The sequence below is a fragment of the Bufo bufo genome, chromosome 3, assembly GCF_905171765.1.
Source record: "Bufo bufo chromosome 3, aBufBuf1.1, whole genome shotgun sequence".
Taxonomy (NCBI): Eukaryota; Metazoa; Chordata; class Amphibia; order Anura; family Bufonidae; genus Bufo; species Bufo bufo.
Window position 1 is genome coordinate 160,722,512 of NC_053391.1, and position 23,854 is coordinate 160,746,365.

The 23,854-nt window shown below is 45.6% G+C and overlaps 1 protein-coding gene across 2 annotated transcripts in view; it reads right to left on the reverse strand.

The window, feature by feature from the left end:
* LOC120994877 (arylsulfatase H-like) overlaps positions 1-23,407 on the reverse strand; it is a 53,895-nt gene extending 30,488 nt beyond the window's left edge. The window contains exons 1-3 of one of the 2 annotated variants that reach the window (XM_040423748.1): positions 23,287-23,407; positions 22,908-23,054; positions 20,770-20,891 (exon numbers count right to left, since the gene is read on the reverse strand). In XM_040423748.1, the coding sequence (XP_040279682.1) occupies positions 20,770-20,891; positions 22,908-23,054; positions 23,287-23,327 (310 nt within the window). In that variant the 5' untranslated portion in view covers positions 23,328-23,407. Of the gene's footprint in view, positions 1-20,769; positions 20,892-22,907; positions 23,055-23,286 lie in introns of those variants that run through there. The other variant, XM_040423749.1, reaches the window with a different exon arrangement.
* Positions 23,408-23,854: the final 447 nt, after the last annotated feature.

Here is a 23,854-nt window from a genome sequence, read left to right on the forward strand (position 1 = left end):
TAGTGGCAAAAGAAAAATATACTTGCCGTTCAGTGATGTAGTTATATGTTCTAAAGTCTTTTGTGGAGTGTTTAAGTGGAAAAGAGAAAAATATATTGCTGTTCAGTGGTGCAGTTATATATACTAAAGCCTTTTGTGGAGTGTATAAGTGGAAAAAAGAAAAATAGATTTGCCGTTCAGCGGTACAGTTATATGTTCTAAAGCCTTTTGTGGAGTGTATAAGTGGAAAAGAGAAAAATATATTTGCTGTTCAGCGGTGCAGTTATATATTCAAAAGTAGAGGTGGGACGACAAATCCGGACGAAATGGGATTCGTGGACTCGAATCCCGACGTAATTTACGAAATTCGAATCCGACGAATCTCGCCGCGATGTCATGTCCTCGCGCCATGTCCCCGCACCTCCCGAGACGCCTGCTATTTCCCTACCCGTGAACTTTCCCTAGTAAAACTCTAAGCAAGCACCGCAAAACAGCAGCCTGAGGAGCGCACTCACCTCGGGTCCCGGGCGGCCGCCTCTGCCGTGCCCGGGTAGCGGGTGACACTGTCTGGACTTGTTTGCACAGCTCTCCTGCCAAGTTTTTTTTTCTCCACCCACAAAAGAGGGATGAGGTTCAGACAAACTGACGCGGTTTGAGCCTCTTCAGCCGCCTTCCTTAAGGTTGTTGGTACTCTGGCGGCTTCCTTAGTCTTATCTGCTGGCGCCTTATCTGCTGGCTGCTGCACTGCAGAGATGTGTTTGTGAGCTCCGGGGTAAGTTGTGTGCGCAGCTCTGTGTTCTCCTATGTTTCTCATTGCACTCACTGAACTGCTTTACGTCTCATAGCAAGTCCGTAGTTCAGCCTCTTGAAACTACAGCACCGAGCATTCTGTCATCAGAGGGTTGGAGTAGTAGTAGTGACTTCTTGTAAGTTGTGTTGCGCTGGTCTGTTGCTGTCTATTGATATGTGAGTGGCAGGCTGATGATGGAGGTCATAGTACCAATGCACTTCCGAATGATCTTGTCACTTTTCTGTAGACACAAGAAGTCCCTCTCTTATGAGACATGCAGAGGGTGCAGTCTAACTGTGACTGCACACATCTGAAGCTGTCCTATAGACCAAGCCTGTGGTCCTCATTACAGGCAGTTATTGGGAACTTTGGGAAGTAACTGCCTGCTCCTCCAAGGAGGTGAGAGCTGCATTTACATGTAGTGATCCTTTCCTCTCTATGGGGATGATTTTCTAGTACCATGTCTGTGATCATTCATCTTCATACAGATCCATTGTTTCTGGACAGCACATCCCTGGACGATTTGTTGCCCAGGTACAATGATTTTTGTTGTAAGCCGAACAACGTGGTCACCCAATGAGCGAGTGTTTGCTTAGGGAAGGTTCACATGTGTGTTCAGAAATCCGGAATCCTGATCCGGCAGAGGGGCACGCTCCTTGATTTCACTGTATCCGGCATAGCCAGATTCCAGTTCACCACTACCTACAAATGGGGGCATCTATACCAGGCTACATATACTGGGGGCTACTATACCAGGCTACCTATACCAAAATAAAAGTGATATAGCTAAGCTTGATGTTGCTAACTGCACTATTCTCAATTGCATATTGACATCTTCTGTGCAGGTCACGCTCAAGTACCGCTGTTGCCTGCAGTGGAGACCTGACACAACCTTGTTTTGAGCCGCCGAGCAGGACATCAACCTTGCCTGGAGCAACACAGCTGGTCCTTCTTGTTTGTTGTGCAGGTAGGTACTACAACACCAATACCTGGCTACCTAATACTGTGGTCAACTATACATAGCTACCTAATACTGTGAGCAACTATACCAGGCTACCTAATACTGTGGGCTAATATACCTGGCTACTTTTCCTGGGGGCAACTATACCTGGCTACCTACAAATGGGGGCATCTATACCAGGCTACATATACTGGGGGCTACTATACCAGGCTACCTATATCAAAATTCAAGTAATATAGTTTACTACTGCTGCCCTTTAATTGCAAATGCACCTCTTCTGTGCAGGTCCTGTTCAACTATGTGTTTTGACTGTGAGGTTTATATTGCTGTGTTACTTACTAGAGGGGGTTCTATACTGAGGGGCAGTATCTAGTCTACTAAGGGGGCATTATATTGAGAGATGATTCCATCATATGGGGTGCTAAAAAAAGGTCTTTAATAGAGTTGAGCGAACACCTGGATGTTCGGGTTCGAGAAGTTCGGCCGAACTTCCCGGAAATGTTCGGGTTCGGGATCCGAACCCGAACCGAACTTCGTCCCGAACCCGAACCCCATTGAAGTCAATGGGGACCCGAACTTTTGGGCACTAAAAAGACTGTAAAACAGCCCAGGAAAGAGCTAGAGGGCTGCAAAAGGCAGCAACATGTAGGTAAATCCCCTGCAAACTAATGTGGATAGGGAAATGAATTAAAATAAAAATTAAAAAAATATAAATGACCCAATATCAATTGGACAGAGGTCCCATAGCAGAGAATCTGGCTTCACGTCAGCAGAGAATCAGTCTCTTCATGCCATAGCAAAGAATCTGGCTTCATGTCAGCACAGAATCAGTCTCTTCATGCCATAGCAGAGAATCTGGCTTCATGTCAGCACAGAATCAGTCTTCATGTCATAGCAGAGAATCAGGCTTCACGTCACCCACCACTGGAACAGGCCACTGTCACACATTTAGGCCCAGGCACCCAGGCAGAGGAGGGAGGTCCCGTAACAGAGAATCTGGCCTTATGTCAGCGCAGAATCTGTCTTCATGTCATAGCAGAGAATCAGGCTTCACGTCACCCACCACTGGAACAGGCCACTGTCACACATTTAGGCCCAGGCACCCAGGCAGAGGAGAGAGGTCCCGTAACAGAGAATCTGGCCTTATGTCAGCGAAGAATCAGTCTTCATGTCATAGCAGAGAATCAGGCTTCACGTCACCCACCACTGGAACAGGCCACTGTCACACATTTAGGCCCCGGCACCCAGACAGAGGAGAGCGGTCCCGTAACAGAGAATCTGGCCTTATGTCAGCGCAGAATCTGTCTTCATGTCATAGCAGAGAATCAGGCTTCACGTCACCCACCACTGGAACAGGCCACTGTCATACATTTAGGCCAAGGCACCCAGGCAGAGGAGAGAGGTCCCGTAACAGAGAATCTGGCCTTATGTCAGTGCAGAATCTGTCTTCATGTCATAGCAGAGAATCAGGCTTCACGTCACCCACCACTGGAACAGGCCACTGTCACACATTTAGGCCCCGGCACCCAGACAGAGGAGAGAGGTCCCGTAACAGAGAATCTGGCCTTATGTCAGCTCAGAATCTGTCTTCATGTCATAGCAGAGAATCAGGCTTCACGTCACCCACCACTGGAACAGGCCACTGTCACACATTTAGGCCCAGGCACCCAGGCAGAGGAGAGAGGTCCCGTAACAGAGAATCTGGCCTTATGTCAGCGAAGAATCAGTCTTCATGTCATAGCAGAGAATCAGGCTTCACGTCACCCACCACTGGAACAGGCCACTGTCACACATTTAGGCCCCGGCACCCAGACAGAGGAGAGCGGTCCCGTAACAGAGAATCTGGCCTTATGTCAGCGCAGAATCTGTCTTCATGTCATAGCAGAGAATCAGGCTTCACGTCACCCACCACTGGAACAGGCCACTGTCATACATTTAGGCCAAGGCACCCAGGCAGAGGAGAGAGGTCCCGTAACAGAGAATCTGGCCTTATGTCAGTGCAGAATCTGTCTTCATGTCATAGCAGAGAATCAGGCTTCACGTCACCCACCACTGGAACAGGCCACTGTCACACATTTAGGCCCCGGCACCCAGACAGAGGAGAGAGGTCCCGTAACAGAGAATCTGGCCTTATGTCAGCTCAGAATCTGTCTTCATGTCATAGCAGAGAATCAGGCTTCACGTCACCCACCACTGGAACAGGCCACTGTCACACATTTAGGCCCCGGCACCCAGACAGAGGAGAGAGGTCCCGTAACAGAGAATCTGGCCTGATGTCAGCACAGAATCTGTCTTCATGTCATAGCAGAGAATCAGGCTTCACGTCACCCACCACTGGAACAGGCCACTGTCACACATTTAGGCCCCGGCACCCAGACAGAGGAGAGCGGTCCCGTAACAGAGAATCTGGCCTTATGTCAGCGCAGAATCTGTCTTCATGTCAAAGCAGAGAATCAAGCTTCACGTCACCCACCACTGGAACAGGCCACTCTCACACATTTAGGCCCAGGCACCCAGGCAGAGGAGAGAGGTCCTGTAGCAGAGAATCCGGCCTGATGTCAGCACAGAATCTGTCTTCATGTCATAGCAGAGAATCAGGCTTCACGTCACCCACCACTGGAACAGGCCACTGTCACACATTTAGGCCCAGGCACCCAGGCAGAGGAGAGAGGTCCCGTAACAGAGAATCTGGCCTGATGTCAGCACAGAATCTGTCTTCATGTCATAGCAGAGAATCAGGCTTCACGTCACCCACCACTGGAACAGGCCACTGTCACATATTTAGGCCCAGGCACCCAGGCAGAGGAGAGAGGTCGCGTAACAGAGAATCTGGCCTTATGTCAGCACAGAATCTGTCTTCATGTCATAGCAGAGAATCAGGCATCACGTCACCCACCACTGGAACAGGCCACTATCACACATTTAGGCCCAGGCACCCAGGCAGAGGAGAGAGGTCCTGTAATAGAGAATCTGGCCTTATGTCAGCACAGAATCTGTCTTCATGTCATAGCAGAGAATCAGGCTTCACGTCACCCACCACTGGAACAGGACACTGTCACACATTTAGGCCCCGGCACCCAGACAGAGGAGAGGTTCATTCAACTTTGGGTTGCCCCGCAATATAATGGTAAAATGAAATTAAAAATAGTATTGAATGAGGAAGTGCCCTGGAGTAGAATAATATATTGTTAAGGGGAGGTAGTTAATATCTAATCTGCACAAGGGATGGACAGGTCCTGTGGGATCCATGCCTGGTTCATTTTTATGAAAGTCAGCTTGTCCACATTGGCTGTAGACAGGCGGCTGCGTTTGTCTGTAATGACGCCCCCTGCTGTGCTGAATACACGTTCAGACAAAACGCTGGCCGCCGGGCAGGCCAGCACCTCCAAGGCATAAAAGGCTAGCTCTGGCCACGTGGACAATTTGGAGACCCAGAAGTTGAATGGGGCCGAACCATCAGTCAGTACGTGGATGGGTGTGCACAGATACTGTTCCACCATGTTAGTGAAATGTTGCCTCCTGCTAAAACGTTCCGTATCAGGTGGTGGTGCACTTAGCTGTGGCGTGTTGACAAAACTTTTCCACATCTCTGCCATGCTAACCCTGCCCTCAGAGGAGCTGGGCGTGACACAGCTGCGTTGGCGACCTCTTGCTCCTCCTCTGCCTTCGCCTTGGGCTTCCATTGGCTCCCCTGCGACATTTGGGAATGCTCTCAGTAGCGCGTCTACCAACGTGCGCTTGTACTCGCGCATCTTCCTATCACGCTCCAGTGTAGGAAGTAAGGTGGGCACATTGTCTTTGTACCGGGGATCCAGCAGGGTGGCAACCCAGTAGTCCGCACACGTTAAAATGTGGGCAACTCTGCTGTCGTTGCGCAGGCACTGCAGCATGTAGTCGCTCATGTGTGCCAGGCTTCCCAGAGGTAAGGACAAGCTGTCCTCTGTGGGAGGCGTATCGTCATCATCCTGCGTTTCCCCCCAGCCACGCACCAGTGATAAGCCCGAGCTGCTTTGGGTGCCACCCCGCTGTGAACATGCTTTATCCTCATCCGCCTCCACCTCCTCCTCATCCTCGTCCTCCTTGTCCTCCAGTAGTGGGCCCTGTCTGGCCACATTTGTACCTGGCCTCTGTTGTTGCAAAAAACCTCCCTCTGAGTCACTTCGAAGAGACTGGCCTGAAAGTGCTAAAAATGACCCCTCTTCCTCCTCTTCCTCCTGGGCCACCTCCTCTTCCATCATCGCCCTAAGTGTTTTCTCAAGGAGACATAGAAGTGGTATTGTAACGCTGATAACGGCGTCATCGCCACTGGCAATGTTGGTGGAGTACTCGAAACAACGCAACAGGGCACACAGGTCTCGCATGGAGGCCCAGTCATTGGTGGTGAAGTGTGTCTGATCCACAGTTCGACTGACCCGTGCGTGCTGCAGCTGAAACTCCACTATGGCCTGCTGCTGCTCGCACAGTCTGTCCAGCATATGCAAGGTGGAGTTCCACCTGGTGGGTACGTCGCATATGAGGCGGTGAGCGGGAAGGCCGAAGTTACGCTGTAGCGCAGACAGGCGAGCAGCGGCAGGGTGTGAACACCGGAAGCGCGAACAGACGGCCCGCACTTTATGCAGCAGCTCTGACATGTCGGGGTAGTTGCGAATGAACTTCTGCACCACCAAATTCAGCACATGCGCCAGGCAAGGGATGTGCGTCAAACCGGCTAGTCCCAGAGCTGCAAGGAGATTTCGCCCATTATCGCACACCACCAGGCCGGGCTTGAGGCTCACCGGCAGCAACCACTCGTCGGTCTGTTGTTCTATACCCCGCCACAACTCCTGTGCGGTGTGGGGCCTGTCCCCCAAACATATGAGTTTCAGAACGGCCTGCTGACGTTTACCCCGGGCTGTGCTGAAGTTGGTGGTGAAGGTGTGTGGCTGACTGGATGAGCAGGTGGAAGAAGAGGAGGAGGAAGCTGAGTAGGAGGAGGAGGAGACAGGAGGCAAAGAATGTTGCCCTGCGATCCTTGGCGGCGGAAGGACGTGCGCCAAACAGCTCTCCGCCTGGGGCCCAGCCGCCACTACATTTACCCAGTGTGCAGTTAGGGAGATATAGCGTCCCTGGCCGTGCTTACTGGTCCACGTATCTGTGGTTAGGTGGACCTTGCCACAGATGGCGTTGCGCAGTGCACACTTGATTTTATCGGACACTTGTTTGTGCAGGGAAGGCACGGCTCTCTTGGAGAAGTAGTGGCGGCTGGGAACAACATACTGTGGGACAGCAAGTGACATGAGCTGTTTGAAGCTGTGTGTGTCCACCAGCCTAAATGACAGCATTTCATAGGCCAGTAGTTTAGAAATGCTGGCATTCAGGGCCAGAGATCGAGGGTGGCTAGGTGGGAATTTACGCTTTCTCTCAAATGTTTGTGAGATGGAGAGCTGAACGCTGCCGTGTGACATGGTTGAGATGCTTGGTGACGCAGGTGGTGGTGTTGGTGGTACATCCCATGTTTGCTGGGTGGCAGGTGCCAACGTTCCTCCAGAGGCAGAGGAAGAGGCCGAGGCGGCGGCAGCAGCAGCAGAAGAGGCCGAGGCGGCGGCAGCAGCAGAAGAGGTAGCAGGGGGAGCCTGAGTGACTTCCTTGCTTTGCATGCAGGTGCCTGGTCATGCAGGTTGTGCTAAGGTTCAGAACGTTAATGCCTCGCTTCAGGCTCTGATGGCACAGCGTGCAAACCACTCGGGTCTTGTCGTGAGCACATTGTTTGAAAAAGTGCCATGCCAGGGAACTCCTTGAAGCTGCCTTTGGGGTGCTCGGTCCCAGATGGTGGCGGTCAGTAGCAGGCGGAGTCTCTTGGCGGTGGGTGTTCTGATTTTGCCCACTGCTCCCTCTTTTGCTACGCTGTTGGCTCGGTCTCACCACTGCCTCTTCCTCCGAACTGTGAAAGTCAGTGGCACGACCTTCATTCCATGTGGGGTCTAGGACCTCATCGTCCCCTGCATCGTCTTCCACCCAGTCTTGATCCCTGACCTCCTGTTCAGTCTGCACACTGCAGAAAGACGCAGCAGTTGGCACCTGTGTTTCGTCATCATCAGAGACGTGCTGAGGTGGTATTCCCATGTCCTCATCATCAGGAAAAATAAGTGGTTGTGCGTTAGTGCATTCTATCTCTTCCACCCCTGGGGAAGGGCTAGGTGGATGCCCTTGGGAAACCCTGGCAGCAGAGTCTTCAAACAGCATAAGAGACTGCTGCATAACTTGAGGCTCAGACAGTTTCCCTGATATGCATGGGGGTGATGTGACAGACCGATGGGCTTGGTTTTCATGCGCCATATGTGCGCTTTCTGCAGAAGACTGGGTGGGAGATAATGTGAACGTGCTGGATCCACTGTCGGCCACCCAATTGACTAATGCCTGTACCTGCTCAGGCCTTACCATCCTTAGAACGGCATTGGGCCACACCAAATACCACTGTAAATTCTGCTGGCTACTGGGACCTGAGTTAGTTGGTTCACTAGGACGTGTGGCTGTGGCAGAACGGCCACGTCCTCTCCCAGCACCAGAGGGTCCACTAACACCACCACGACCATGTCCACGTCCGCGTCCGCGTCCCTTATTAGATGTTTTCCTCATTGTTCCCGTTCACCACAATTTTGAGAATGGCAAATTTAGGAATAGTTTTTCAACCCAGAAAAAAAAAGTGCTTTTACGGTCACTACAAATAACTTGACCAGCTAAAACAGTACAGATTTGGTTGAATAGAAATGTGAGACCTGTTTTTTTTTTGCACTGTGTGACAGGTATAGGTTTAATCACAGAATCAGACTTCTATCTGCACGGTAGCGTGTGTCTTAGGTTTTTCTGAATGACACTATCAGCACCTTCAATGTAAGATATGCTTTTTGGGATAGATTTCAAGTAGGCCTCAAATACCAGAAACTAGTTATTTTGAGAATGGCAAATTTGGGAATAGTTTTTCAACCCAGAAAAAAAAATTGCTTTTACGGTCACTACAAATAACTGGACCAGCTAAAACAGTACAGATTTGCTTGAATAGAAATGTGAGACCTGTTTTTTTTTGCACTGTGTGACAGGTATAGGTTTAATCACAGAATCAGACTTCTATCTGCACGGTAGTGTGTGTCTTAGGTTTTTCTGAATAACACTATCAGCACCTTCAATGTAAGATATCCTTTTTGGGATAGATTTCAAGTAGGCCTCATATACCAGAAACTAGTTATTTTGAGAATGGCAAATTTGGGAATAGTTTTTCAACCCAGAACAAAAAGTGTGCTTTTACGTTCACTACAAATAACTTGACCAGCTAAAACAGTACAGATTTGGTTGAATAGAAATGTCAAGTCTATTTTTTAGGCGCTGGGTGACAGGCTCAACTTGCCCCTGATGTAGTATATGGCCAAAAAATAACCACACTGTTGATGGTTAAATGCACTTGGGTGACACAGGCTCAGCCTGCACCAGATGTAGTATATGGCCAAAAAATAATCAGACTGTTGATGGTTAAATGCACTTCGGTGACACAGGCTCAGCCTGCAGCTGATGTAGTATATGGCCAAAAAATAACCAGACTGTTGATGGTTAAATGCACTTCGGTGACACAGGCTCAGCCTGCAGCTGATGTAGGATATAGCACAAAATAACCACACTATTGATGGTTAAATACACTTGGTGATAGCTTGTGCTGGCGCACCACAAGTCACAAAGTGGCCGCCGATCACCCCAGAAAAAAAGTGATCTAAAAACGCTCTGGTCAGCCTCAAAAAAGTGAGCAAGTCAATATTAGCACTTCAATGATCCACAGCTGCAGATCGCTCACAGAATGAAGTCTTTTGGAGGAGTTAAACTGCCTAATCTCGCCCTACCGTCGCAGCTGCAACCTCTCCCTATGCTTCAATCAGCAGAGTGACGTGCAGCGCAACGTGACCCAAGCTTATATAGAGGCTGGGTCACATGCTGCACTGGCCAATCACAGCCATGCCAATAGTAGGCAAGGCTGTGATGGCCTCTTGGGGCAAGTAGTATGACGCTTGTTGATTGGCTGCTTTGCAGCCTTTCAAAAAGCGCCAAGAAAGCGCCGAACACCGAACCCGAACACTGACTTTTACGAAAATGTTCGGGTTCGGGTCCGTGTCACGGACACCCCAAAATTCGGTACGAACCCGAACTATACATTTCGCGTTCGCTCATCCCTAGTCTTTAACCCTACATTTTGTAGTGTTCACTGTCACTGCTCCCTTCTTCTCATGCCTGCCACCTCAATATAATGCCCCCTTAGTCGACTAGATACTGCAACTTAGTATAGAACCCCCTCTAGTAAGTAACACAGCAATATAAACCTCCTAGTCAAAACACATAGTTGAACAGGACCTGCACAGAAGAGGTGCATTTGCAATTAAAGTGCATGTGCAGTGTGGATGCTGCCATGTTTTTTCTTTTTTAAACAATACCAGTTGCCTGGCAGCCCTGCTTGTCAATTTGGCACCAGTAGTGTATGAATCACACCAGAAACAAGCATGCAGGTAATCTTATCTGATTTGACAAAAATGTCCTGCTGCATGCTTGTTCAGGGCCTATGGCTAATGTTTTCGAGGTAGAGGATCAGCTGGACAGCCAGGCAACTGTAAGTAATGGCAGCCTCCATATACCTCTTATTTCAGTTTTCCTTAAGGTTACTTTCTTTATGTGTTGACTAATACTTTGTTAAAAAAGTAAGGACTCGTTATTTTTTCATATCAATAGAATATTGAGTTTGGATCACTTTGTTTCTTACACTGTTCACACCAATTCTTATGTAGGATTCGAGATTCAAAAGATTCGATATATTCAAGAACCTTTTCGGATTTGAAAAAATTGGATTCGTCCCGCCTTCTAAAGCCTTTTGTGGAGTGTATAAGTGGAAAAAAGAAATCTATATTTGCCATTTAGCGGTGCATTTATATGTTCTAAAGCCCTCTTTTGCGTTTATTAGTGGCACAACAAAAGTATTTGCCGTTGTGTGGTGAAGTTAGAAAATTACAGCCCTTTTTGGCATGTATTAGTGGGAAAAAAGGGCTTATTAGCTGTTGTGTGGTGAAGTTAGAAAATTACAGACTTTTTTGGGGTGTTTTAATTTACTTTTTATTTATCTATTTAAACTAACAGTATGTCAGACAGAGAAGTACTAGGCCCTGCACATGGGTGTGGCAGAGGCCTAAATGTTTCTTGGCGCAGGCACAGGTCGCAGCAGAGTAAGGGGGCGTGGCAGCTGGAGTCGCAGCGAGAGGCCTGAGCTCTCGGTGTCATCTAGGGGTCGAGTCTGGACCAGCAACCCAGCGGTTCTTGAATGGTTGACTTCATCCCAAGTGACATCAGACACCACCAGACAATAGTCAGACATCAGACATAACCCTTAGTTGGCATGGCCCGGGATCAGGCTCTGTGCCCTCACCCGTCTTTAACCTGCCTCTGTCCTTTTCTGTTCCCTCAGCCAGTATTATATGCTGTGGGCTCAGCCCCACTATACAGCGAGGATGAGCTATTAGAGGACAGTCAGCAGCTACTGGCCAGCCACGATGTGGAGGAGACATCCGCCGATTAGTCCGCTAGGCGGGCAAGTAGTCATGAGGAGAGTGGTGTGGGAGCTGGTGCTGCGAGCGGTGAGGCTCCTGACCCAGAGACCATTGGGGAGGACATCAGTGACATGCAGACAGTACTCGATGATGATGATGATGTAGCTGATCGCACTTGGGAACCAGGTGAATTAGGGGCTTCATCATCGTCGTGAGAAGAGGGTGGCTGCTTGCCCGTGAGGCAGCCGCGGAGCTAGCAAGTCTCTAGCGTGGCCGGGAGTCAGCAGGGTGGCAGCAGTGGTAGGTTGGTAGCCAAACGTGCCTGGGGTAGACCACCTGCTTTGCAGGAGCCTACCTGCCCGGAAAGTAGTGGTGCATAGGTTCACGGAAGCAGCGGTGGTAGCAGTCAGTCAGTGCGAAGTGTTGGGGATCAAATCACCTACTCAGTGGTGTGGCAGTTTTTTGTTAAGCCGCCGGAGGAGGTGAACATGGCCATTTTTAGAATCTGTGGAAAGAAGGTGAAGCAGGGCCAGGGTGCCAGTGTTGGCACCACGGCCCTGCGTCAACATATGCAGCGTCACCATAAAGTGGCCTGGGAGAACCGTGGCTCCGATGTGGTTGTCTAGCCTGCCGCAGCAACCACTGCATCTCCCAGTGGCACGCACCCGGTTTCAGGCAGTCAAGGCTCCACCACCTCAGCCGAAGGGAGCTGTCTGTCCTTCCCATCATCTGATGCTTCTGCTCCTCCTCCTAATCCTCGTCAGTCATTCCGTCAGCAATCGATCACTGAATTGATTGCCAAGAGACAACAGTATGGGTGCACTCATCAAAAGGCGCAGAAGCTAAATGTGCTCCTGTCCAAGTTGTTGGTGATGCAGTCCCTCCCTTTCCAAGTGGTGGACTCTGCACCTTTCAGAGAACTGATGGCTTGTGCTGAGCCGAGGTGGAGAGTCCCAAGCCGTCATTTGCCAAAAAGGCACACACATGTAGAAAATAAGGTGGGCCAGTCCTTGAGCCTGTTGGTGTATGCCAAAGTGAACAGCAGCACAGACGTGTGGAGCTGTAACAATGGTCAGGGACAATACATGTCCTTTATGGTCCACTGGGTGAATATGGTTCCTGCACAGCCACACCAGCAACTTGGCTAGGTGATGCCGCTTCCGGCTCTACGTTGTCACTCCGTTGGACCTGCGACAATGTCCGCCTCTGCCTCCTCCTTCTCCACCGTGTCCTTAGCCTCCACTGCAGGGACAATTCACAGTGCCCCTCCAGCATACCTCATGTGCAGGGCACGCGGTGTCACGCTGTTCTGCACCTCGTTTGCCTGGGCAAATGGAGTCACACAAGGGAGGAACTGCTCCGTGTCCTTTATTAAGAAATTGAATCCTGGCTTTCTCCACGAAAACTCAAAATCGGAATCATATTGACCAACAACGGGAAGAACATGGTGTCGGCACTGCATCAAGGAGGGCTGATCCCTGAGCCCTGTATGACACACATGTTCAATCTGGTTGTCAAGCGGTTCCTAAAGTCATCCACCCATCTGCAAGACATCCTAAAACCACATCGAGAAGGTCCACATGTGGTGCCGTTATATCGACGATGTGCTTATGATTTGGCAGGGTAGTACTGAGGATCTGAAAGAGTTCATGGCACTCCTCAACAAGAACATCGTAAATATCCATCTCACGTACAAAATGGGGAGGACCAAGATGGATTTTTTGGATGTGGCTTTACATGTGGATAATGATGGTTTTATACACACAGACCTATTTCGGAAGCCTACCGCTGTGAACAGTATCCTCCGTGCCGACTCCTATCACCCAAAACAATTATTGGATGGCATACCCATTGGACAGTTTTTGAGACTGAGAAAAATTTGCTCTAGAGATGATGATTTTGAGAAACGTGCGGTCGACCTAACCAAGAGATTTAAAGATCGTGGATACAGTGATCGCTCGGTAAGAAAAGCGTATGTACGTGCCAAACATTCCAAAAGAGAAAAATTATTGGAAGATCGAGGCAGACAAAAGGATGGTGGTAAAATAGTGAGATTTATTACATCATATAATTCTGGCCATGAGGAGTTTGTCTCTATACTCGAAAAACACTGGAATATTTTACAGATGGATCATACCCTGCGGGGTTCTCTACCTCAACATCCCTCTCTTACCTTTAGATGGGAAAGGAATTTAAAAGATATGCTAGTTCATAGTCACTATGAAGGCAAGATTACGGAGAATTTGTTCGGCTTTAAGGGTCCAAAATGGGGCTGTCGTCCCTGTGGAAAATGTGTTGCATGCCCCAACATTGTACGAACAAATACCTTTACAGATTGCACAGGGCAGAAGAATTATGAGATCACGCACACAATATCGTGCACAACAGTGGAGGTGATTTATGTTGCCACCTGCCCCTGCAATTTATCTTATGTAGGGATGACTTTGAGACAACTGAGACGACAAACAAGAGAACATATCCTTGGAATTATGGGGGCGAAAGATGAAGAGGACCCCCAGAACCTGAAAACTATCCCACGACACTTCAAGATCCATTATAATAGTGACGCCTCTCTCCTCAAGGTAAGAGGGATTGATAGGGCCCTGATAGGGGGGAGGGGAGGGAATTGGAAAAAGGTTCTCGCCCAGAAAGAAGTGAAATGGATTTTCGAGCTCAATACTGTGATGCCACTTGGCTTGAATGAGGCCCTGAGTTTTTCACCATTTTTGGAGTAGTCCTCTAAATTTAATTTCTTGTGCTAACTAATTCCTCTGTAGGTCTAAGTGGTGTTGATCTTCTTGACCTTTTTAATGTTCAATTTTATATTGTTTTATAATAAACACTTTTTCTGTGTTATTAGGTTATTTTGGGTTGCCAAATCTTGATGGCTAGTAGTGATGAGCGGGAGGTGCCATATTCGATTTCGCAATATTTCACGAATATTCGATTGAATGTTCGTGTTATATTCGTCGAAATCGAATATTCATAATTATTCCATTTATCGCGAATAATATGCGATTTAATTAATCGCGTATTGCGATTTTTCTTTTGATAGTATAAGGCAACGTTCCTATGACTAATTGACTATGGCTAGGCTAATATGTGTATTTTACGAATATTCTTAATATTGCTCTAACTTCGTCTTTTAGAATATTCGTAATATTCTAAAAGACGGAGTTAGAGCAATATTACGAATTTTCGTAAAATACACATATAGATTGTAATTTAGCTAATATAGTGCTATAATCTTTTTTTTTTTCTCAATTTTTTTTGCCTCTTCTGAACTTCAGTTTTGGAAAATATGTACACTATTAAAAAAATTACTATAGCAGTATATTAGCTAAATTACAATCTAAATGTGTATTTTACGAATATTCTTAATATTGCTCTAACTTCGTCTTTTAGAATATTACGAATATTCTAAAAGACGAAGTTAGAGCAATATTAAGAATATTCGTAAAATACACATATAGATTGTAATTTAGCTAATATACTGCTAAAGTAATTTTTTTAATAGTGTACATATTTTCCAAAACTGAAGTTCAGAAGAGGCAGAAAAAATTAGACAAAAAAAAAGGATTATAGCACTATATTAGCTAAATTACAATCTATGTGTATTTTACGAATATTCTTAATATTGCTCTAACTTCGTCTTTTAGAATATTCGTAATATTCTAAAAGACGAAGTTAGAGCAATATTACGAATATTCTAAAGACGAAGTTAGACCAATATTAAGAATATTCTAAAAGACGAAGTTAGAGCAATAATATTCCACTTTGGCATAATGCTCCCCGACAAGCGTCCCCGTGACCATGGGAACACCTGTGGGTTAGAATATACCATCGGATCTGAGGTTTTACGATCTCAGGGAAAACTCAGATCCGATGGTATTTTCTAACCCACAGGCGTTCCCATGGTGACGGGGACGCTTGTCGGGGTGTTGTATGCTGAAGTTGATTAAATAACGATTTTGTCATGCGCTCCGGCACACGTATTAACCATTACGATTTTTCTGTTGTAATATTCGTGAACTCGAATATTATAACCGAGATTATTGGTTTAGATTAGAATAGAATGAATATTCAAAAATTTTATATACAGCAATATATTCTTTATTTAGAATATTCGTCATATTTGGTCCATCTGAAAACGTGATTCCTTCCAGCTTCAATTCAGTTGCTTGTGGGCCAATGGCTCATTGACCCACAAGCAAGAAGCAGGGAGAAATCATATATTTTCAGATGGAAAAAAAAAACACAAAAAAAATGAATATTCGATTTCGCGAATATATGGAACTATATTTGAAATATTCGCGAAATCTCGAAGTTGCGATATTCGAGATAAAAATTCAAAATTCGAATATTCGCGCTCAACACTAATGGCTAGATCTGACAGCATACTAAATTAAATGGATTGATAAAACCTGGTGATGAACGAGATGAATTGTATGGGATGGAGAGCACCAATAAGGAGGGTGTGCAAATGGAGACTACACAGCGTTTTTTGAAATAAACAAGGAAAAAAAGAAAAGCAAAGGTCCTTTTTGTACTGAATGGACATATATATTTACGTATCACCATATTCTTCTTTTTCTTTTTTGTATTATACATATATATTTGTGTACATCGTACATTATCAATAAGTGAACACTATATTTATTAATATGTAATTGTATAGAGTATGGCACTGTCACCGTTTTCTTTCACTTTTTATTTTATCACTTTTTATTTATTTATTTATTTATTTATTTTTTCACAGATTTAATTTTATTTCATCACCTATTTTATTCACTTGATCAGGATGTGTATACATATAAATTTATTTAGATCTGTATTGCATCACCACTTGTGATTTTATTATACATTGCTCAAAAAAATAAAGGGAACACTTAAACAGCACAATGTAACTCCAAGTCAATCACAGTTCTGTGAAATCAAACTGTCCACTTAGGAAGCAACACTGAGTGACAATCAATTTCACATGCTGTTGTGCAAATGGGATAGACAACAGGTGGAAATTATAGGCAATTAGCAAGACACCCCCAATAAAGGAGTGGTTCTGCAGGTGGTGACCACAGACCACTTCTCAGTTCCTATGCTTCCTGGCTGATGTTTTGGTCACTTTTGAATGCTGGCGGTGCTTTCACTCTAGTGGTAGCATGAGACGGAGTCTACAACCCACACAAGTGGCCCAGGTAGTGCAGCTTATCCAGGATGGCACATCAATGCGAGCTGTGGCAAGAAGGTTTGCTGTGTCTGTCAGCGTAGTGTCCAGAGCATGGAGGCGCTACCAGGAGACAGGCCAGTACATCAGGAGATGTGGAGGAGGCCGTAGGAGGGCAACAACCCAGCAGCAGGACCACTACCTCCGCCTTTGTACTAGAAGGAACAGGAGGAGCACTGCCAGAGCCCTGCAAAATGACCTCCAGCAGGCCACAAATGTGCATGTGTCTGCTCAAACGGTCAGAAACAGACTCCATGAGGGTGATATGAGAGCACGACGTCCACAGGTGGGGGTTGTGCTTACAGCCCAACACCGTGCAGGACGTTTGGCATTTGCCAGAGAACACCAAGATTGGCAAATTCGCCACTGGCGCCCTGTGCTCTTCACAGATGAAAGCAGGTTCCCACTGAGCACATGTGACAGACGTGACAGAGTCTGGAGACGCCGTGGAGAACGTTCTGCTGCCTGCAACATCCTCCAGCATGACCGGTTTGGCATTGGGTCAGTAATGGTGTGGGGTGGCATTTCTTTGGAGGGCCGCACAGCCCTCCATGTGCTCGCCAGAGGTAGCCTGACTGCCATTAGGTACCGAGATGAGATCCTCAGACCCCTTGTGAGACCATATGCTGGTGCGGTTGGCCCTGGGTTCCTCCTAATGCAAGACAATGCTAGACCTCATGTGGCTGGAGTGTGTCAGCAGTTCCTGCAAGACGAAGGCATTGATGCTATGGACTGGCCCGCCCGTTCCCCAGACCTGAATCCAATTGAGCACATCTGGGACATCATGTCTCGCTCTATCCACCAACGTCACGTTGCACCACAGACTGTCCAGGAGTTGGCAGATGCTTTAGTCCAGGTCTGGGAGGAGATCCCTCAGGAGACCATCCGCCACCTCATCAGGAGCATGCACAGGCGTTGTAGGGAGGTCATATAGGCACGTGGAGGCCACACACACTACTGAGCCTCATTTTGATTTGTTTTAAGGACATTACATCAAAGTTGGATCAGCCTGTAGTGTGTTTTTCCACTTTAATTTTGAGTGTGACTCCAAATCCAGACCTCCATGGGTTGAAAAATTTGATTTCCATTTCTTTATTTTTGTGTGATTTTGTTGTCAGCACATTCAACTATGTAAAGAACAAAGTATTTCAGAAGAATATTTAATTAACTCAGATCTAGGATGTGTTATTTTTGTGTTCCCTTTATTTTTTTGAGCAGTGTATAATCATTCTACAACTACTGTTATACTATAAGATAGCGTCTCTCCTTTGTAGCAGAAGTAAAATAACAATGAGTTCCCTAGCTATATAGGAGATCATATTGTGCTGACTGCTATAAAAGGACAATATTTAAAATATCCCTTTTGGACAAAAATGTCCTTTAAAAATCAAAATTATTTAATTTTACTGTGCCATATTGCATGAACTTGAGTCACATTAGTAATTTAACCAGTTAATGACCTGTGCCATACATGTACAGCGAAAGTTGGCTCTGTAAATATGTTGCCTGCTTTGGATTCGAGCAAGCACCATAGCTGTCGGGTGCCTGTTGTTCACATGGCAGACACATGGGGCTAATGTCTGCAATCGGTGATAATGCCAATATCAGACATTTAACCCCCTCAGATGCCTTGGTCAAATATGTCTGAAAACCTGGTTCCATATGAATAATGCAATTCTCATAGATTTCAATGCTAATGCATTGGAATTTATAATAGAACTGATCTAATGACCGCTTGTTCAAGTTTACTGGGGGAAGTTTGAAAAGGGAAAAAAATTAAAAATAAATTAAATCGCTCCCTGTGACAAATACCACACCTCGGGCCCGCTTGATGTCAACTACGTCGTAATCACGAGACGCAGTATTGTCCTTGGCTACCAAAAACGTGATGTTACGCCCTCCGGGAGGAGCAGGTAAGGTCAGGTTGGTACAGTTTACACACACCTCCTGTCCACACGAGCACAGAGAGGCGACAAGCTGAGAGAGCCTGTTCACTGCCGCAGTGAAAACAGCGCTGTCTCAGCCTGGGAAATCTGCCACCAGCTTCTCGTTTGATATAAGCCCGGTCTGCTAATGGGATTATATAGGGTGAGAAACCAACCCGCGGTAGCTTATAACTAGGCCAAAACACGGACGTGGAGATTCGTGATCGAGATACAAGATAGCACAAGATTAAATTATATATTTAATGGCCATAAGGGCACTAGATTTAACACAATATACAAAGAGAATATACAAAGTGGTCTGAGGTTACAGATATGGGTTATATGGGTACAACAGGGTTAAGCAGAGTAAAAGTCAATTACCGGGTAAGATGAAAGTTCCTTTTGGTTGTGAGATGTTCTTTGCTGGAGTCCACATGAAGGACCGTGATCTCAGCTAGTTCCTGGGTCCCTCTAAATACATTACACAATGTGACCCTTCTTCAGAGAAAGACACCGCCCGCTGGCTTGCATGGGCTTATGACCTGTAGCTGGCCACGCCCCTCCCCGCCTATGGATACGGCCCCGCTCCTTGTCTGGTGCTGGGAGCAAATGACCCATAAAACCCCTTAGGGCTCATAGCCCCAGACCAGAATGTCGCAGGAAGATAGTTCCGGGCCCAATTGATCCGCCTGGGTTCCGGCTCCAACTAGATCCCAAACATGGTACCGGTATTGGGTTTCTATGGGGAGATATTCATATCTCCTTTCCCTGGCATGCTAGTCTCAAGCCAGAACTACGTGGATGTTTGGCTTTGTCCCAGGATCGCAAAAATATAACCGAATTATGCCTGGGATGGACGGACGATTCATCAATCCTTATGAAATGTAAGTGCCAACATGTCTGCGAATCTGATTGAACTGGGGGAAGGTTTGGGACCCCATACTGAGAGATCCTTCCTGTTCCCTTGGCCTGGCTCCTAGCTGCTGGAAGAGGTGTGAGTCTATCCACCTGGGGCATCCTTGGAGCTAGGACCCCCTGTGGATTTCAACCATCTGCTTGTCAGATGGCAGATCTAGTGGAGTGAGAGCCTATTTGCATGGTGGCTGACAGAAAGGTGAATCAAATGACAATCAGGGCTGGGGCTTTGAAGCAGGGCCCTTCTGTGGAGTTCACTACCTCCGCTATCTGTCAGCAAATGGGGGTGTGAGGACATGGCTGACAGTAAATATTAATCCATATTCCTCACACTCCCCGTTCCCCAAAATTAAAACAAAAAGGAACATCATAGGCATCACCACATCTCAAAACTACCCAACGATTAAAATATAAAAATATTTATCTCTTAGGCTCCATTCAGACTTCCGTAACGTGTTCTGCGGATCCACGGATCCGCAAAACATGGACAGCGGCAATTTGCCGGCACTAATAGAATATGCCTATTCTTGTCCGCAATTTTTCGGGAACGAAGTGCGGACGTGTGAATGGACCCTTATAGTAAAATTGCTAATTCGCCATTTTAATATCGCTTCACCCCAAAAAATAGAATAAAAAGTGATCAAAAAGTTATATATATTCTAGAGTTCACTTTATGAGCTGTATAGACCTAATTACAGAAAAGTCATGGTGCTCAGAATATAGCAATAAAAAGAACAAAAATTATTATTCCTTAAAGTGCTTATTTTTTCAGTATTAAAATTCAAAACAACTATACAAATGTGGTATTTTTGTAACCCTCTGACACTGATAATGAAGGTAAAAAGTCAGTTTTACCGCACAGGGAACACTGTAAAAACAAAACCCAGAAAAATGTGGCGGAATTGCGTTTTTTCACAATTCCACTTTTTTTTTTTTGTCCGGTTTCCCACTACATTGTATGCAATATTAAATGGTGATCCTACAAAGTGCAACTTATCCTGCAAAAAACAATATGGCTATGTGAATGGAAAGGCAGGGAGTCAGAAAATAAAATGCAAAAATGCGGAAAATCCTACGAGGCTGAATGAGTTAATTAAGAAATCATTACAACAAGCATTAGAGTTAATATTTAACATGTTCAAAGTCTACATGTGCAGAGCGATTCAGAAAAAAGCTGAACTGGATCAGGTCGAAATCACCTCTTTGGAGGTGATCTGTGAAGATTGTGGAACATAAACAGCGGCAGGAGTTGAGATGAGGTGACAACCTTTTTCCACAGCATTTTATGTACGCCTCTGAAAATAAGTGTGTATGAACTGATTTCTAGTGGGATCAGTAATGTATTATATGAGTAAGAACAATTTTCCTTTTTTAGATTAAAAAGCAGCTACCGTACCTTCAATCAACAATTATGTATTTATTACCTGTTCTGATAGGATACCGGCCAGTTAAAAACGCTGCTCTACTTGGGGTACATACAGAGGCTGCAGAAATGTGTTGAGTCAGTTTCACACCTTCTCTGGCCAGTCTATCAATGTTTGGAGTCCTGAAATGTCAGGAAAATTTTGAAATCAAAATGATCAAACAGTTAAATTAACCTAAGATGATTGTCTAATGTCTGCATCTGTCACTGAAATGTCATCACTTTCTGCTTCAGAGACCACAGAGTCCTTCCTCCTTAGGGCTCATGCACATGACAGTATTTTGCATTCAGTATACTGGCCGTTTTTGTAGTTCAGTATGCGGAACATATACTGAACCATTCATTTCAATGGTTCAGCAAAAAATACTGAATTGTCTCCGTGTGCATTCCGTTTCAGTATTTCCGTATTTCCGTACCGTGAAAAGATAGAACATGTCCTATTCTTGTCCGCAAATCACGGTGCTTGGCTCCATTCAAGTCAATGGGTCCGCCAAAAAAACGGAACACATACGGAAATGCATCCGTATGTCTTCCGTTTCCGTTCCGTTTTTTGCTGAACCATCTATTGAAAATGTTATGCCCAGCCCAATTTCATCTATGTAATTACTGTATACTGTATATGCCATACGGAAAAACGGAACGGAAAAACGGAACAGAAACGGAAACACAACGGAAACAAAAAACGGAACAACGGATCCGTGAAAAACGGACCGCAAAACACTGAAAAAGCCATACGGTCGTGTGCATGAGGCCTTACATTGTGGTCACAGACAAGAATTTAAACAGGGATCGGAGAGAGAGGAGGACAAGGAGGCTTCCCCCATAAAGCCTGAATACAGTATGAGAGATTGTTCCATGGAGCCACCATAAGCATCACAGAATCTCAGTGGGGTCATGAGTTTAAATCTATCCAAAGTTAACATCTATATGGAACTTGTATGTTCTCCTTGTGTTTGTGTGGGTTTCCTCAGGATACTCGGATTTCCTCCCACACTCTGGAAACATATTTAGATTGTGACCTCTGTACAGGTTGTAGAATTGGTTGGTGCTATATAAAGAAATCATGGTGTAAACTGTGAGGACAAATGGTTGACTAGGGGGAGGGGTGTAGTTCGATTTGTTAGATGTAGTCTTGTGGGATAATTATGCGTTCAATAGCTTCTAACTTTTCATGTAACTTTGAATAAATCAATAGTACACAATTATTTTTTCATATATCTTATCTGAGAAACAGATAAGCACTTTTAAGCACTTTCACTCGACCCCCCTATATTAACATTGTCCGAGATGTAGAGACTAGGGATGAGCGAATTTCATATTTTGAAATTCGTTTTCGGCTCGTGTTATGGTATTTACTGAATTGCGTTATGGATTCCGTTACCACAGACCGTAATTCCATGACGGAATGCATCGCGGAATGTCTTTCGAGGCATTCCGTTATTCATTCCGTCATAATAGAAGTCTATGGCCTGCATAACGGATCCGTCCGGTTTCCGTTATGCTGGAGTCCTCTCCTGCATAACGGAAACCGGACAGATCCGTTATGCAGGCCATAGACTTCTATTATGACGGAATGAATAACAGAATGCCTTGCATTCCGTTATGGAATTGCGTTATGGTCCGTGGTAACGGAATCCATAACACAATTCAGTAAATACCATAACACGAGCCGAAAACGAGTTTCAAAATATGAAATTCTCTCATCCCTAGTAGAGACGACTGTCAGCTCATGCTGCCCATGGGGAGGGGTTAGGATGAAAGAGCTGACAGTCTGTCTCACCATCTGGAACAATATTAATTTAGAACAGGAGTTATGGAGCTGTTAAGTGAAAAAAAGAGACATTTACTTTGAAAAGATATACAGAATTACAGTAACTTGTAATTAGTGCAGTAACTACTGCACAAACGTAATGCAAATAGATTTTTCTCCTATCAGTCTCATGTTAAATTAAAATGTGAGGGAACTGTTGTCAACCACCTGCAACCTCAGTTAATCATACCACTGAACAACGGGGAAGGATCTGGATCTGTTCATGTTTTCTACCAATATATTTAATTATCATACATTCAATTATTTATCTACTCCATGAGTTCTTCATATTAAAATGTGAAATGAAAACTGACTTAACAATCAGTTACCTTATAGTATCATTCCCATAACAGCCAACATCCCCAATTCCAAGGTCGTCAGCCAAAAGCAATAATATGCTTGGCTTTTGGACAGTGGCTTTATTAATTATTGGACATAAGCCGAGGACCAAAATAGAAAAGGGTAAAATGTGAAGCCTGAAAAAGAATGACAATTTTAAATAGAAGTGAATTTATTATCAAATTGTATGCACACATATATTCAGTTTATATATACATGGTAGCATATAAAGATTTTCTAAAAGCTAAAGATTTTCTAAATGCTACTGGTCTACTTTATCGACTATTCTTTGCACCAATTGTAAAGTACCGTATGTAGTATATATTCTATGTTTGTACTTTCTTTATACAACAAATTTGTGCTACTTACAGTTTGTGGAGAGCTCTCTGTGCTGTGCTTGGCTGCTTCATGGTATGTATGCTGCCTGACTGAGATTATTCATTATAATGAAATATGCAGATTATCTACTTCTGACATAGTAAATGAGAGTTCAAAGGGAAGCATAGTTGGTTTTCTAGAGACTGTTTAACCTGTTGAATCAGAAGAGTTGCTCTTTGTAACAATATGACGCATGGCTTTTTAAGGCATGTCTAAGGCTACTTTCACACTTGCGTTCGGGGTTCCGCTTGTGAGCTCCGTTTGAAGGCTCTCACAAGCGGCCCCGAACGGATCTGTACTGCCCCAATGCATTCTGAGTGGATGTGGATCCGCTCAGAATGCCTCAGTTTGTTACCGTTTGGCCTCCGTTCCGCTCAGCAGGCGGACATCCGAACGCAGCTTGCAGCGTTCGGGTGTCCGCCTGGCCGTGCGGAGCCAAACGGATCCGTCCAGACTTACAATGTAAGTCAATGGGGACGGATCCGTTTACATTGACACAATATGGTGCAATTTCAAACGGATCCGTCCCCCATTGACTTTCAATGCAAAGTCAGGACGG